Raw genomic sequence first — 15,417 nt, forward strand, 5'->3', positions numbered from 1 at the left:
AGGAGGACGAGCGAGACGCTCACGACCCCCTGCTGGCCGGACTCCTGAACTGCAGCCGCTCGCAGCTCAGTGTTAATCGTCCTTGTCCGCTAGCGCAGCTGGAATTCTCCAGAATTTCTGTGCATGTGTGATACATTCGAAATGTGTTGCACATATTTAGCCCTCTGTTTGCAGCCTCCCACCAAGAGCTCGGCTTCATGCTGAGACTTGTTGCAGCTTTTCGTGCGGCGTCTTGTCGTTTGATCGCCTTCGGTAAAAAAGAAAAGAAAAGAAGAGGCAACGTGTTGATTAGAAGAATAAAATAGGATCTTTATTGTCACTGTACCAGATTGAGCCCTGCCCGGCAGGAGGTTGATGACTGCTACGACCTTGTCTCGACCTTCAACCTGTATCGGCCCTTTTTGCCCTGTAGGTGAAAAAAGGGCCGTTTCTTTCTGTTGCGAATCAGCTCTTGCCACTTCATGTCACGCTGGAGTCACTTCAGTAACCTCCTCCCCTTTCCTCCTCCCCCTCCCCCACCCCCCCACTCCCCCAGGTACCAGTATTACCTGCAGGTGAAGAAGGAGGTGCTGGACGGCCGCCTCCACTGCTTAGTGGAGCAGGGGATCAGACTAGCTGGCCTAGCGGTGCAAGGTAAGCGTGTGTGTGTGTGTGTGTGTGAGTGTGAGGGAGAGAGAGAGAAAGAGAGAGAGAGAGAGAGAGAGAGAGAGAGAGACCCCCCTCCCCCCGCCATTGTGAATAATGTGCTCGCGGGCGCCCAGCAGCGCAGCAGAGTGAACAAAACTCACATTTTCGCAGGTCATCTCGACTTTCGCTTCCTAATATGGCTGCGAGAACCGCCGTCCACTTGAGTTCCTGCGCTATCAGTCCCGACACACACACACACACACACACACACACACACACACACACACACACACACACACACACCACCTCACTCCATCCTCGCTGCTGCTCCTCCGTCGTCCTGTTCCCGGGTGCCGTCTGCGTCTCAGGACTGGGGGGAATGTAAACAGAGCGTCGGCTTATCGCCGCTCCCAGGGTTTCGACTTCGCAGGAAGGAAAAAGTTTTTATCCGCCGGAGGACGAAGATCCTTCCCGCGAAGAGCCGCTCGCTGGAAGGGCGGCAGTGGCGGCGGACTGGGAGTTTTCCAGCCGCCCGTCTGTCCTCTAATGGATGAAAAGAAAATGATTCTCTTAAGTTGATGAAAAAGTACTTAAAAATACAGAAAAACTAAGCAAAAGGTTTACTCCTGCTGCATGGCTAAGTCGGAAAGGCGAACGTTTGCTTTTTTTTGAATGGAGTCGATACATTTTGGTAATAAAATATACACAGTATTTCTTTTCTTTCAAACCTCTGCTTCAGTGTGCGCTGGCAGGAGAGATTCCAGGTGTTTATTGTCTCACTGAAGAGGCTGCAAAAGAAACATTTCTATTCACAGCAACAAAAATTGCTATGATTTTTTTTTAAATGACCAAACTGGAAGCGTTTTGCTTATGTAAAGTGTCAGAAATGTCCCTGATTGTTTGGTAATAATGAAAACAATCCGGTTTGCTTGTGAAATATCGGAAACTTTTGAAGACGATCCTAAAAACTAAAATGACAAAAATCCTCGTCCGTCTGATCTGAACCCTGAACTTCTCGCTGCTCTGTTGCTCCTGACTGACCTGAACCTTCCCATCTGTCTGTCTGTCTGTCTGTCTGTGTGTCTTTCCAGCCGACTTTGGGAACTTCACCCAGTTCATGTCCCAGGACTTCCTCAGGGAGTACGTGCTCTTCCCGGTGGTGAGTTGCTCACTTCTCACACTGTCTCTGTGTTTGTGTGTCTTTGTGTCGCCTCGAGGTGCACATTCCTGCCTCACCTCCACCTGCCACCCCCCCCCCCCCAACCCTCCCTCCACCAAAACAGAGCGACAGCTGCGCGCTCTTGACGCCTCCCTGGTGGACAGGAGTGGCCTTGTTTCCTTGCTCACAGCTAGTTCAAGACCAACTTAGTCTTATTTCCATAGCATTAAAGCAGTCAAATTCCACCCACTGAGTTTAATGGACTGGCATCGCTGCAGTGATATCAAAGCAGAATTATTTAGATCATCTTAAAGGCACACGTCTTTTAACTCAGGTTTACTGTTATCAAAAAAAACCCCAAAAAACTACGGCCTCAGAAAATACATTGCCAGGTTCTCACGCTGTTTCTTCCTTCTTTTATCACAGCTGTTAAATTACCTGCTGCTAATTAAATCACGTCGCGGCATCATTTAGACGTGTGAAGGAAAGCAGGACAGGAGTTCCTGAGCTTGTTGCTCTTCCTCTGATGCTGTTTCTCCCCCAGAACTGGCCGACTGGAGACGAGATGCTGGAGGACTGGACCAAGAGGGTGGCCGAGGAGCACAAGAGCCACTGGTAGTTATTTTGTGTGTGACTCGACACATTTGAAATGTAAAGCAAGTCTGCAGCATTAGCAGCAGAGCAGCTGCTCAATGAGCTCAATACTGCAATGGAAAAAAAAAAAAAAAAAAAGGCACCCCGAGTGAAAACCCTGCATTCCAGGGAATTTGCCAGCCGGGAGACGGTGTGAAAACGGCTGCCCTACTGAAAATTCCTGCGCTCTTCTTAAAAAAAACAAAACCGATTGTGATTTTAGATTTGGCTTCAGATTTGAAATGGGGCGCCGGCAATAACTAGATTTTAAATTTTTTGAAATTCTCTCCAGTGGGATGCAGACGGCTGAGGCGGAGCTGCTCTACATCAAGGAGGTGGAGAAGCTGGACGGCTTCGGCCAGGAAAGTTTTCCTGCCAAGGTGACAGGACACACACACGCACGCACACACACACACACACACACACACACACACTCCACACCGGAGGCTGACCGCCACGTTTCCTCCCTCTTCTACAGGACAACTACACCAACGACATCTTCATCGGCGTGTCCTTCATCGGCGTGTTTGTCAAGCACCGCAACGGCAGATCCATCATGCTGCACAAGTAGGCTGGAAAACATCCCAGGAGGGAGGGAAGTTTTCTTTCTTTTTTCTTTTTGGTGTTGGAAAGTCAAGCTCTGTGTGTGTGTGCAGGTGGAAGGACATTGGCACCATCGCACACAACAAGTCGGCCATCACGGTGGAGATCACCAGCAGAGACGACACCATCGCCTTTCACCTGGTGGGTGGCGCTGTTGAGTCTAAGGGATCGTTACACACATGACAGTCTGGGAGTTTTTCTTTTTTTTTTTTATCCAAAAACACGGAACTGAATTCATTAAAAGAAAAAAAGATCTTGTTTTGAACTTTTCTTGGTTTGTTTTTTCTGCAGGAGGACATGGAAATGGCCAAGTACATCGCTCGTCTGTTCACAGCCAGGCACAAGTTCTACAAGCAGAACAAGATCTGTGCAGAGTGAGTGGGAGGTCTTCACGCCCACTTCTAGCCTCTTATGAAATGTTGCACTGATGCAAGCAGAGGGACGCTTGTTTTTACAATTAGGAAACTTTTTAACTTCTTTTTTAGAGGTCAAGATGTTTTTAATGAGTGATTTTTTTTCCCCATCTCTCCCTCTCTCTCTTTATCTCTCCCTCTCTCCTTCTTCAGGCCCACTCACTCACCTGCACCAATCAGGAGGAACCACCGCATGTCTCTGGTAAGCTTTTGCTTTGCTCAGCGGCACCAACAACAACAACACAGCCTGTTTTATATTCGTCCCGCCGGCCTTCAGGAGCGAGACAGGAAGCCGGGAGGGCCGGCGGGAGGGAGTGGGGTGGCGGGGGTGGGGGGGGGCGGAGTCACGCACCCTCCTCAACCCCTTCCGCCCCTCCCTCTCGTGGCAGCTCCCAGCGGCGCTCTTGCGTATCGTGAGCTCGTGCAGGGGAGTTGCGTTCTGATGCAGCGGTCGCAGCGGTGTGTGTGACTCCCTTCCTGCCGGCCAGACAAACAATGACTCCGGCCAAATGTGGCACAATGGCTTCTCAGTGTTTTTAAAGTATTTTTTTTTAGCAAAAAAAAAAAAAAGATTGCCACGTTTCAGTCAAAGTTCACCTGTATAATAAAAATATTGAAAATTGATGTTTTTCTTCCAAAAACCTACATTGAATTGCAAAAAAAAATTTGTAGTGAGTTGTTTGGCTTTTTTTCCTTTGGTGACATTTTGTAATCCACATAAGCACCATCCTGCAGTTTGACAGAAGGAAAGAATCCCAGTGGTGGTGGAATCACGGCAGATCTTCCCTCATCTGATCAGAATGCAGATGCAGTGATGGCATCGGGTTCAGAATTTCTTCCATGGCTGGAAAACCACAATGACACAGGGATGGGTGGGTGGGTGGGTGGATGAGTGGGTGGTCGATGAATAAAATGAAACGTTTGGTGGTGGATTCCTTTGAGGTCACGTTGCAAATGAGGGGGGAAAAAAAAAAATAAGTGGGAAGCAGCAACATCCTAACTTGTAGCGTCTTCCCTCAGCCAAGGCCTCAGTCCTGCAACTTCCAGTCCATGCATTCCAAGTACGGGGAGCACTACCAGGACACGCAGAGCTCCCAAGGTGAACGCACTCACACACACACACACACACACACACACACACACACACACACACACACACACACTCCGACCGCAGCGTGATCGAAGATCCGAGCTCCTCCACATCCTCCGGAAGCGTTTGGATGCGGCTAATTGAGTCTTTCCCATCACCATGCTGGTGACTCACCGGCCTCACTCCTGTTGCAGCAGCCAATTATAGCCCAACGGTTTTGGTTTGCAGCTGTTTTTCTTTTCTTTTTTTTTCTTTTAATGCCTCCGTCTTTCATTTACCGATCTGAACGCTGGCTCCGCTTTTTTATTTTATTTTTTTTTAACGACGTGCTGTTGAGCTCCAGCGAGCAGGAAAAACGCCGGGGCTCTGCCGCCGGGTGAGAGATCGGAGCCGCAGCTCGACCTCAAGCATCGCGCCTCCACTCGTCACGGGCTGCAGATCGCTTCACACCAGAGGGCGAGAGACAGAGAGAGAGAGAGAGAGTGAGAGAGTGAAGCAGTGCTGACATGCACTCCACCACCGCCGTCCCGACTCCGACTGCTGCTGCTGCTGCTTTAATGAGGAGACGATGAGATTTTCAATCTCCCTGCGGTCGCTTCTGCTCCTGCAGCAAAAAACCCACTGCTGCCAAAAACCAAACAATGATGATCACCCTCTGCACGGCGACGGAGCCGCGAGCGTCAACAGCTGAGAAATTACACCAAAACATGGGTCTCAACAACAACATAATGAAGTGTTGCACTAAAAACATTCATTTTGTCTTCATTGATAGATTGACTCTTATTTTCTTTCATTCAGACAAATAAAGATGTTACCTAAATTAAGTGTTGCATTCAACTCGCAGTGTTGAGAGTTGCCGCAGCCCTTGGTGATGTCACAAAGCCCGTAACAGAGTGTTTAGCTGCAGGATTTCCTCCTGCAAAGTCATGGAATTGGCCCGTTCCATTTTCTTGTCGTTGCCCCTCCTCATCTCCTCCTCCGTCTCCTCCCTCTGGACCCTCCAGACAGCATCTTCCACGAGGAGACCTACTACAAGTCGGAGACCAGCCTGGACTTCCCCTACCGCAACGGCACGGTGCCCAACGGCAGCATGTACAGCAGCCCCAGCCTGAGCTCCCTCAACCACTCGCAGAACTTCGTGCCGGCGTCGCCCATGTCCTCCAACCTCAGCATCCCCGGCAGCGAGCTCATGCGGCCCGACTACATCCCCAGCCACCGCCACAGCGCCATCATCGCGCCGTCCTACCGGCCCACGCCCGAGTACGACGCCGTCATGCGGCAGAAGCGCCGCATGCTGCCCGCCCACCACGACCTGCACAGCCAGTCGCTGCGCAGCCTCAACATCAGCAACGCCTGCGCCTACCGCCAGCCCGAGGCGCTGGTGTACAGCCAGCCGGAGATGAGCGACCGCCGCCACTACCACGGCCTGGGGCCCAGTCCCGGGCCGTACACCCCGCAGGTAGCAGCCGCACTGCTTTGGAAGTCTTCATTTCACTTTTGGAGTTGGCAATTTTTATTATATAAGTCTGATTTTGTCTGTGAAGGTTCTCGGTCATCCAGGTCATCCATAGTGAAGAGGCGACAAACTTTATCCTGAATGAGATTATTTTGCAGGTGTATCAGCTTCCACATTAACGCTAAAACCTGAAGGCGTGGCCTTGTTGAACAAGTCGAGGCTGGATGACAAGAGAAAATACCCAGAGATGGCGACTAGCTTCTCGCTGAATATGGTGCAACCCTCTAATAGTGAAAATTAATTGAATTTAATATAATTTAATTTAGCACACTGTCTTGTTGAATTAATGAATTGAAATGTTGCACAATCTCTGAAAAAAAAAAATCCCATCATGCACCGGGACATTAAACCAGTTTCTGCAGCCACGGCAGTTTTCTGATTTCTGTGTGCGTGCAAACCATCTCAACATTTTGCAAATCATTTCTCATCTCCTAATTCATTTATTTTTTTCTGTCTCCGGTGCAGATCAGCTACAGCAAGCCAGTGTCCCACGGCCCCCATCAGGGGGGGCCGGCCAGCAGCCAAGGCCCCTGCCACTCGCCCTGCGAGAACGGCGGGGGCGGAGTCGTAGGAGTGGGCGGCGGCGGCGGCGAGGTGGGCGGCTCCATCTCGCACACCGTCAGCACGCCCGAGCTGGCCAACACCAAGCAGCTGCCGGGCAGCTACGCCGCCGCCGCCGCCAACATGCTGCGCAACCACATGTCGCGGCCGCCGCCGCCGTACCCCTGCAGCGCCTTCCGGCCGGCCACCAGCACGCCCGACCTGGCCAGCCACCGCCACCGCTGCATGGGCGGCAGCAGCCCCGAGCTGGTCACCCGCATGGTGCAGCTGTCGGTCAAGACCTTCCAGCCCGACAGCTCGGCCGTGGTGCACCAGTCGCTGCAGGAGGTCAGCGAGCCGCTCACCACCAGCACGGCGGCCGCCAAGCAGCGCTGCACGCTGGGCAAGAGGCACAGCATGGAGGTGGTGAGCAGCATGAGGATGGAGGGGCTGGTGATGAAGGGCCTCAACGCTCCTCTGCACCGCAGGAACACCCTCAGGGAGCATGTGATGCCGCCGCAGACTCCGCCCCTGCCCCAGCCTCAGCCGCCGCCCCCTCCGCCTCAGCCGCCGCCACCCCCTCAGCAGCAGCAGCAGCAGCAGCAGCAGGAGGGGGCGCTGCAGCCCCTGCAGATGGCGGCTCAGAAAGCCCCCGAGGCCGCCGCTGCCGTGGCTCCGCCCGGCCAGGTGGCCTACCAGCATCAGAAGACCCTCTCCAACGCCACCATGCTGATCCACAGCAGCGAGAGCGAGGAGGAGGATGAAGAGGAGGAGGAGGAGAGGCCCGAGCTGGACGTGCAGATCCCGGGTCTGAACGAGGACGTGAGCATCAGCGCCCAGCTGCAGGCCGCGCTGGCCAAGCTGCCCAACAAGCCCCCGCCGGAGTACCCCGGCCCCCCGCCCAGGGCCCCCGGTGGCGGCGGCGCCCAGGTCCGCGGCCACGCCCACCATCACGGCCACGCCCATCATCACAACCACGCCCCGGGGCCTCCAAGCAGCCAGGGGGCGCCGGTGGACCCCGGCCAAGGCGCCGGTGGTGGCAGCGGGACCCTGACCAGAGGGGTGGGCGGCGAGCAGCAGGCCGGGGTGAACGGGGCGGTGCTGGGCCCGTCCATCTCAGAACCGGACCTGACCAGCGTGAAGGAGAGAGTGAGGAAGGAGCCGGTGAAGGAGAGGCCGGTGTCGGAGATGTTCTCGCTGGAGGACAGCATCGTGGAGCGGGAAATCGCACAGAGGGTAAAGACCTCTTCTTCTTTCTTCTACTGGGGGCTTTGTCTCATGGATGCATTATAAGAAGTGGATACTGGGTTGCCAATATGGCGGCAATCTCCCAGTGGCCATTTGAGGTACTGCAGCAAAAAAAAAAATCGGGTCCATTAATGCGGAAGTCATAAACTTTTTCCCTGTATGCACTTGGTGAGCAACTACATTGAAAATGAATGGGAGCCATCTTGCAACTCTTGGGTGCCTGGGTTTGTGTCATTGTGGAGCTGCTAGAGAAGAAGAATTGATATGACAGATGGTGACGGATTTTCATCATCCGCAAACAGCCGTTGGGTTTTCAATCTGGAGTCTCTCCAGTAAGCTTTCACACACTGCGTTGAACGACTGAAGTCGTTGATCGCCGTCTTTATAAAAAGGACATTCGACTCGAACAAAACGTGAACATCGCGTCTCGGAGTGGTGGGATTTAGAAAGCGGAGCCTCCGAATCTAACCAGGTCCTGAACGCAACTGATAATCAGACCTAATCTCACACAATTCAAAGTATTTGAGGCTTGTTGTGGCTGTTGTTTTGCCGGCTGGTTTGGCTGCTCCTAATTAGCTGTAATCCGGGGCACCACCCTAAAACCCCTGATAAATCCCTCAGATTATTCCAGGAGTTGTGTGTGTTTCTGTTGCAGGTTCACATCAAACACGTCATGAGAGGAGAAAGTTTGAGAAAAGAGTAAATTACACGCAAATCCAATGTCTTTCCTCTTTAGTATTTCAACCATAAAAGATGCGAGTCATGTGAGTCACACAAGCGACACAAGTGTGTCACTGTTGTCGTTGTTTTTTGTGTCTTAATCCCAAACCTTGACGGTGGTGGCGCTGCCTCCCCCTCAAGCTGTTGTTTTGACCGTCCCGCTCCTGCTGTTGGGGGAGGGGGGATGAAGAGGGAGGGAGGGTGGGGTGGGGTAGGGTTGCCCTGCTAGTTTAATAGCATCAGAGATTAGCGGCGCTAATCTGCGGAGGAAGGCGCGACTGTGCAAAGTGGGTCAAAGTTTGGTGCGGTGCCGCCGCCGCCCTCGTCGTCTGGTTCAGTGGAGGGAACGTGCGCTCGGGGGGTGAAAGGGAAGCCTTCGTGGAGGTAGGTGGGCCATCAAAGACGGGTTGAGAAGAGAAGAGAGCAACTCTGACGAGAAAGCGGTTGAGCAGCGAGTGGGATGGATCAGAAAGCGGCCGGTCTCCTCTTAATAGGCTTTGGATCGGAGCCTCGTTAGTGCCACCTTTGGACCCACCACCAGGGGATTGGTACAGGTCTGCCCTACAAACAGGACACACACACACACACACACACACACACACACACACTCTGCCACCACCCACTCCTACATGTGTATGGCCGCTGTTTGGAGGGTCACCCCCTCCCACCGGTCCAGTCTCCAGGTGCCGCCCGTGAACATGACGCCGGGGTTCTTTTCTCTCTTGAAGACTCTGGAGAGGCAGAAGATGTCGGTGGACTCCATGAAGAGGCCGCTCATGATGGCCGCACTCAACGGCCTCTACGTGGCCCGGATGCCCGTGCCGGAGAGTCCGGCCGAGGACGGAGCCAAGGCCTCCACCGACGAGATGGTAAGAGGGCCCCTCTTGAATATTTTCTGACGTCAATTTCTTCAACCGTCTCAACTATCAGCATCTCATTCTCATTCGATCATCTAATTTCTAAGCATTTTTTTTTCCCTTTTCAGAATCAGATTTACTGTCGTTGTCACAGAAACAATGAGATGACGTTTAGAGCATCGTCGCTGCATAGTTTAAACGTAGAGTGCCACAGGTGCATTTGGCGAGTTTTATGTGTCTTGTTTTGTGTGACTTCTCTATAATCAATCAATCAATCAACTTTTATTTGTACGGCGCTGAATCACATCCAAAAACGCCTCAAAGCGCTTTGTACAATCGGAGAAAACAACAATGACAACAATGTTATCACAGTATGCTGTCAACCTGCTAAAAACTGCACTTCTAGTGATCCAGCCCTTTGTGATGTCACCTAGGGGACTGATACCACACATCCTCTAGGCCAGGGTGTGGATGAAGTATAACAAAGAATCAAAGCAGGGAGTTAAAAATAGAGCAATTTTTTTTTATTAATTTTGCTGGAGGCAGTGAACAGAGGGCTAAACATGCAGTGACACGCATTCTGTTAGACGCCTTTATTTGATAATTGACTTTAATTTGTATACGCCGATTCACTGGAAAATTAATAAATGGCAGACGTGACAATGATCGATGGGAGCTTTGCTGTGGCTGATGGTGGTGTCGGAGTGCGGAGGTGTGAACTGGGCCCTCGGCCCCAGCTAGCGGGGCGACGAGGCCCTAAGTGGGCTGTGGAACGCGTGGCATGGCGGTGCTTAGCGCCTCTGGGCCCATCGGCATGTGAGGAATGTGACCCCAGAGAGGGCGAGAGAGCGAGCGAGCGGGCGAGCGAGAGAGTGAGAGAGTGAGCCGCGCGGTGAGAGAGAGAGAGCGATGCTGCCCTCTCAAACATGAGCGTCCTAATGAGCAGCAGCAGCAGCAGCAGCAGCAGCAGCAGAAACCCACACCAGTGCGTCGGTGTGTCGCGCACACATCCCAGTTCTTCCGTCCGGGAGTTGTGACGATGGTACAGAAACACAGACGTGTTATTGTAATGAGGCGTCTGGATTCCTTCTGCAGCCTGGCGGAATGTAAATGAATAAAGAAGAAAAAAAAAAAAAAAAAAGCCATCGGGTAGCGACCGAGAGCGACACCTCTGAGTTGCTGCGTTTCCATGACCCCTAGGATTGTGCAAAAACCTAAATATCGCAATAAGAAACTGGAAAGACGTAAACTTCGTCAAACCTCTCAAATATGGCTGAAAGGCTTTGATGTCCTCATAAGGTGGCTTTTCAGACAATATAGAGAGAGGTACAGTATATCGCGAAAGTCAGTGTCATGGAAACACTTTTTTTCCGCATTTACACATCAGTGGAACGTGATGTACGTGGGTCCACGTGACCGGTTCACGCCAAGTGAAAATGGAACGAAACAAGTAATCAACGCGAAAAAAAATATTACAACCATTTTTCACAGCAAACAAACGTAAACCAAAAAAAAAAGCAAACGTAATAAAACTCGTCCAATCTCACGGGACGAGATTTTCCGAGACTTCCGGCTTCACACCATTCAATGGAAACGCCTGCAAGTCGCAATTGTACTTTGTGGAAACTTAAGACTGATATTGCTTTTTTTTTTATTTTGTGCAAACCTATCATGGCAACGCAGCTACTGATGCGTCGCTACCCCAACCACCGTGTTTCTCTGCAGTGCAAGAGCCTGGAGCTGAAGCTGGAGGAGGAGCGGGTCTTCACCGAGTACGAGCAGGTTCCCAAGAAGAGGCCCGACGGCCTCGTCACCACGGCCGCCCTGCCCGAGAACACGGAGCGCAACCGCTTCCGCGACGTGGTTCCCTACGAGGAGAACCGGGTGGAGCTGGTGCCCAACAAGGAGAACAACACGGGCTACATCAACGCCTCGCACATCAAGGTTAGGCGGAAAAGCTCTATCTCAGGCATCCGTCTGGTACGGAGAGCCCAGAGAAAGCACTTCTTCGTGTTTTGCCTCCCTTGTCTGTCGCATTTAAGCAGCGCGTTGCTGCCATTTGTTGCTGTCAAGATGGATGAGTGAGATTCCCCGAGTCGTCCCGTGGCGGCAGATACTTAAGTTATTTTCCTCAGCCGAAGGATCTTTGAGGTCTCGGATGTCTCTGCAGCAGCAGCCGTGCTCAACATGCAAAACGCATCAGAAGAAAATGCTAATGGGGGGGGGGAAGAAATGCAGCCGCACTGAGCTGTGTGCCGGGTCTTTTCTTGTGGCCGAGGGGAGGATGAAGGGCCGCGGTCGGGAGCTGTTTGGGGCCTTTAAGCTCAGCGGAGCTCGCGGAATTCCCAAAGAATGCGTTCCAAACTCCAAACCTCTCTTAAGTCTCACCTCACCCCCCAGCCCTCCCCCTCCCCCACACCTCCACCCACCCCCACCCCCACCCCCACCCTCACCCAGCTGCTCCCACCATCAAAGCCCCTCTGTTCGTGCTGCGTGGCTGCAGAACAAGAGCTTGGACATGAGTTTGCATTTTTTTTGTTGTGCCTGTTTGTCGCCGCCTACCACGGTGTAACCCTCTCGCTCGCCGCGTTTCCACCGCCCCGAGAATTGCACAAAACCTAAATATGGCAATAAATAACTGGCCATGGAAAGAGCTAAACTTGGAAAAACCTCTGAAACAACAATTTTTTTTGTGCCTCCATCCTCCTTCAGAGTGGGGTCGAGATTTGACGGGAATGGCGGCTTCTGCGCTCCGCACCATTCAGTGGAAACGCCTGCAAATTGCAAATTTTCGAAATATCGCTTTTATTTTGCTGGTGACGCTGTCATCAAATGCTGCTGCTGCAGAGGAACAAAGGGCCCCGTTTGTCCCCCCCCTCCTCCTCCCGCCCCCGCCTCCCTCCCACCTCTTCGTCACGAGGTGTCCCGAGGTATTAGCCCGGGACACACTTGTTATGTAACGCCACTTAAGGAACCAAGTGGCTGCAGCAGCGCGTTCACGCTGGGAAGGAAGCCGTTCGGGGCTGCGGACGCCGTCCGACTATAAATGAAGTGGAGGATTTGTTGCGGACGAGCGGCCAAGTTCAGGCTGCAGGAACGACTATGCTGCCCCCCAGTGGTGGATAAGATGACAGCCGGCTTTGTTGATTAGCCGCCGTGTGCTTATTCTGGTGTTGTTGTAATTTTCGTGTGTGTGTGTGTGTCTCCAGGTGATGATCCGAGGTGAGGAGTGGCACTATATCGCCACCCAGGGGCCACTGGCCAACACCTGCGCCGACTTCTGGCAGATGGTGTGGGAGCAGGGGGTCAACGTCATCGCCATGGTTACCGCCGAGGAGGTTTGTACCAACACACACACACACACACACACACACACACACACACACACACACACAGATGCTTTCAGCTGTGTACAGCTGCCGTGTTATTGTGTTTTTTCCCCTCCTCACTTTTCTGTTTTTTTTCTCCTTCCTGCCTGCCTTCCTTCCTGCCTTCCTTCCTTCCTTCCTTCCTTCCTTCCCTCCTTCCCGGAAAAACAAACCACCACAGGAGGGCGGCCGCTCCAAGAGCCACCGCTACTGGCCCAAGTTGGGCTCCAAGCACAACTCGGCCACCCACGGCAAGTTCAAGGTGACCACCAAGTTCCGCACCGACTCGGGCTGCTACGCCACCACGGGGTTAAAGGTCAAGCACCTGCTGTCCGGCCAGGAGCGCACCGTCTGGCACCTGCAGTACACCGACTGGCCCGAGCAGGGCTGCCCCGAATATGTCCAGGGATTCCTCTGTGAGTGGCTTCTTTTGAACAAGTATTTCATCCCCTCATCTATTAATAAGAAAAACGATTGTTCTCTGTGGCGACTGCAGCTGTGTGAGTCTTGATCAGGTCTCAATTATACATTTGTGATATACTGCACCATTTTTAGGGAGCTGTAGCTGCTACAACAAGTAGGTCTGCCAGGGGTCAGGACAAATCCAGCTTTACTCCCTCTAGTGGTCAAAGAAAACATGTGCAGGGACCTAAAGATTTAGTGAGATATTAACTGGTGTTAAAACTGAACTGAAAAAATCTCTCAATTAATTCTGACAAAAATAAAAACATAAATCAAGATTAAATCTCTCTCTCTCTCTCTCTCTCTCTCGCTCAGCCTACCTGGAGGAGATCCAGTCCGTGCGGAGACACACCAACTCCATGCTGGACACCTCCAAGAGTCTCAACCCGCCTGTGGTGGTTCACTGCAGCGCCGGCGTGGGCCGCACCGGCGTGGTCATCCTCACCGAGCTGATGATCAGCTGCCTGGAGCAGAACAAGGTGGGTGGACGGCCGGCCAATCAGAGTCGGCCCGGCGCGAGTGTCACTTCCTGTCATTTACCACACCGCCCGTCTCCCCCCTCCCCTCCGCACGCAGCCAGTGGAGGTGCCCGCCATGCTGTCGGAGCTGAGGCGGCAGAGGATGCTGATGGTTCAGACCATCTCCCAGTACAAGTTTGTCTACCAGGTCCTCATCCAGTTCCTCAAGAACTCCCGCCTCATCTGAGCCCGGCTGGTTTCACCGTGCCGACGCGGCAGTTAGCAGGAATTTTGGCAGCATTTTTAAGGTTTCTGTAACTACACTAACTAACTGTAGGAAGTGTAACACAGCCAGGCTGCTGGTTTTTTTGACTTAACTCCTCCTTTAACTCCTCTAACGTCAGGTGACCTGGCTTGCTTTATTAACTCCCAGGTGTGAAAGTGTTTGTCTGTCCGCGCCTGCGGTTCTACATTTCACAGTATGGCCGTCATTGAAGTGAACAAATAATTGCTGGTAAAATTGAAAAAAAAAAGAAAAGAAAAAAAAAAAAGGCACTATGCTGCGCGAGCACTGGGTGGCAGCAGTAGTATTACAACTTTCCAACACTCTGAGAGAGTTTGCCAAACAAAAGTATTCTTCATATCACAGGTTTTTTCTTTTTGTTTTTTTTAAGAAATATGCTTTTTTTTAAGAAAAAGCAAAAAAAAAAAAGGAAAAATGTTTGCTGACTCTGCAAATATTTACAGCATAATATTAAAATATTATTTAAATATGTAATGTTTGACTTCAGCAGCGTTGAGCTCGACATTCCAGCTCTCAGCATTTCACATTTCAGTCGGTTCCCGCTGTGTGAAAAAAAAAAAAAAAAAGCGTTGTCTTTACGATGACTGTCGAAATGTTTGCATCCAAATTTTTCATTCCAAGTTGCATCATTTTGTACATAAGTAGCTAAAAGGAGCTAAATACAAAAGTATTCTCGTTGTACTGAAAACAACACAAGCGGCTGAAAGCGTAGCCTAAATTTCAATTTTAAAGAAAACCCTAGGCGAGTTTTCTGCATTCACATCAAAGTCCTAAAAACGTTGGGTCACTGCTTCTTTTGGGTGTGGCCAACACTGACCTCTAGAGGTGAAGGCACTTTGTACATAGCTCCTTTAAATTGTGCTCCTCCTCGTGTTACCTGTGCGCCACGTCACATTTCAAGTCCATGGCCAGATGCTTGACTCGCGAATTTCAGATAATGCGGTCCTGAAGCACCAGCAACAGCGCCTCCCAGTGCCTTATCCAGAAGTTGCCTGGCCGTCGCCCCCCCCCCCATTTTACCCCTTGCAGTTGTTTTTTTTTTTAGTTTTTTTTTTTAAATCTAACGTTTGCCTCCAAAGAATTTAACGTCTAAACGGACTGTTAGCAGTTTGCATCATCAGCGGCGGCTTGTTTTATTTTATTTTATTTTATTTTATTGGAAATTGCTAATTGTATTGATATTTAAAAGAACAGGAAAATATTTGAATGATCAGATCTGTTAAGAAGAATCATTGATATCCTTTTGTATTTTTTTTTCTCCTCCTCCTCCTCTGGATCATAATACAAACCAGCCATGTCCAAAACTGTGTATATAAGAGGCATGTGTGAAAAGATTTCTACATTTTTTATATGTATATATATATATATATATAAATATGTATGTATATATATACACACATATATATGTATATATATATA

General features: G+C 51.1%; 1 protein-coding gene across 1 annotated transcript in view; it reads left to right on the forward strand.

The window, feature by feature from the left end:
• LOC142882210 (tyrosine-protein phosphatase non-receptor type 14-like) overlaps positions 1–15,048 on the forward strand; it is a 35,776-nt gene extending 20,728 nt beyond the window's left edge. The window contains exons 4-20 of the mRNA XM_076016798.1: positions 536–633; positions 1,719–1,786; positions 2,331–2,401; positions 2,712–2,799; positions 2,898–2,986; positions 3,076–3,163; positions 3,314–3,396; positions 3,589–3,637; positions 4,456–4,534; positions 5,530–5,984; positions 6,507–7,817; positions 9,278–9,418; positions 11,132–11,350; positions 12,616–12,744; positions 12,956–13,190; positions 13,552–13,715; positions 13,813–15,048. Coding sequence (XP_075872913.1) covers positions 536–633; positions 1,719–1,786; positions 2,331–2,401; positions 2,712–2,799; positions 2,898–2,986; positions 3,076–3,163; positions 3,314–3,396; positions 3,589–3,637; positions 4,456–4,534; positions 5,530–5,984; positions 6,507–7,817; positions 9,278–9,418; positions 11,132–11,350; positions 12,616–12,744; positions 12,956–13,190; positions 13,552–13,715; positions 13,813–13,941 — 3,496 coding nt within the window. The 3' untranslated portion in view covers positions 13,942–15,048. The remainder of the gene's footprint in view (positions 1–535; positions 634–1,718; positions 1,787–2,330; positions 2,402–2,711; positions 2,800–2,897; positions 2,987–3,075; positions 3,164–3,313; positions 3,397–3,588; positions 3,638–4,455; positions 4,535–5,529; positions 5,985–6,506; positions 7,818–9,277; positions 9,419–11,131; positions 11,351–12,615; positions 12,745–12,955; positions 13,191–13,551; positions 13,716–13,812) is intronic.
• Positions 15,049–15,417: the final 369 nt, after the last annotated feature.

The sequence above is a fragment of the Nelusetta ayraudi genome, unplaced genomic scaffold, assembly GCF_046127955.1.
Source record: "Nelusetta ayraudi isolate G7.1 ecotype Tasmania unplaced genomic scaffold, CSIRO-AGI_Nayr_v1 ptg000238l, whole genome shotgun sequence".
Classification (NCBI taxonomy): Eukaryota; Metazoa; Chordata; class Actinopteri; order Tetraodontiformes; family Monacanthidae; genus Nelusetta; species Nelusetta ayraudi.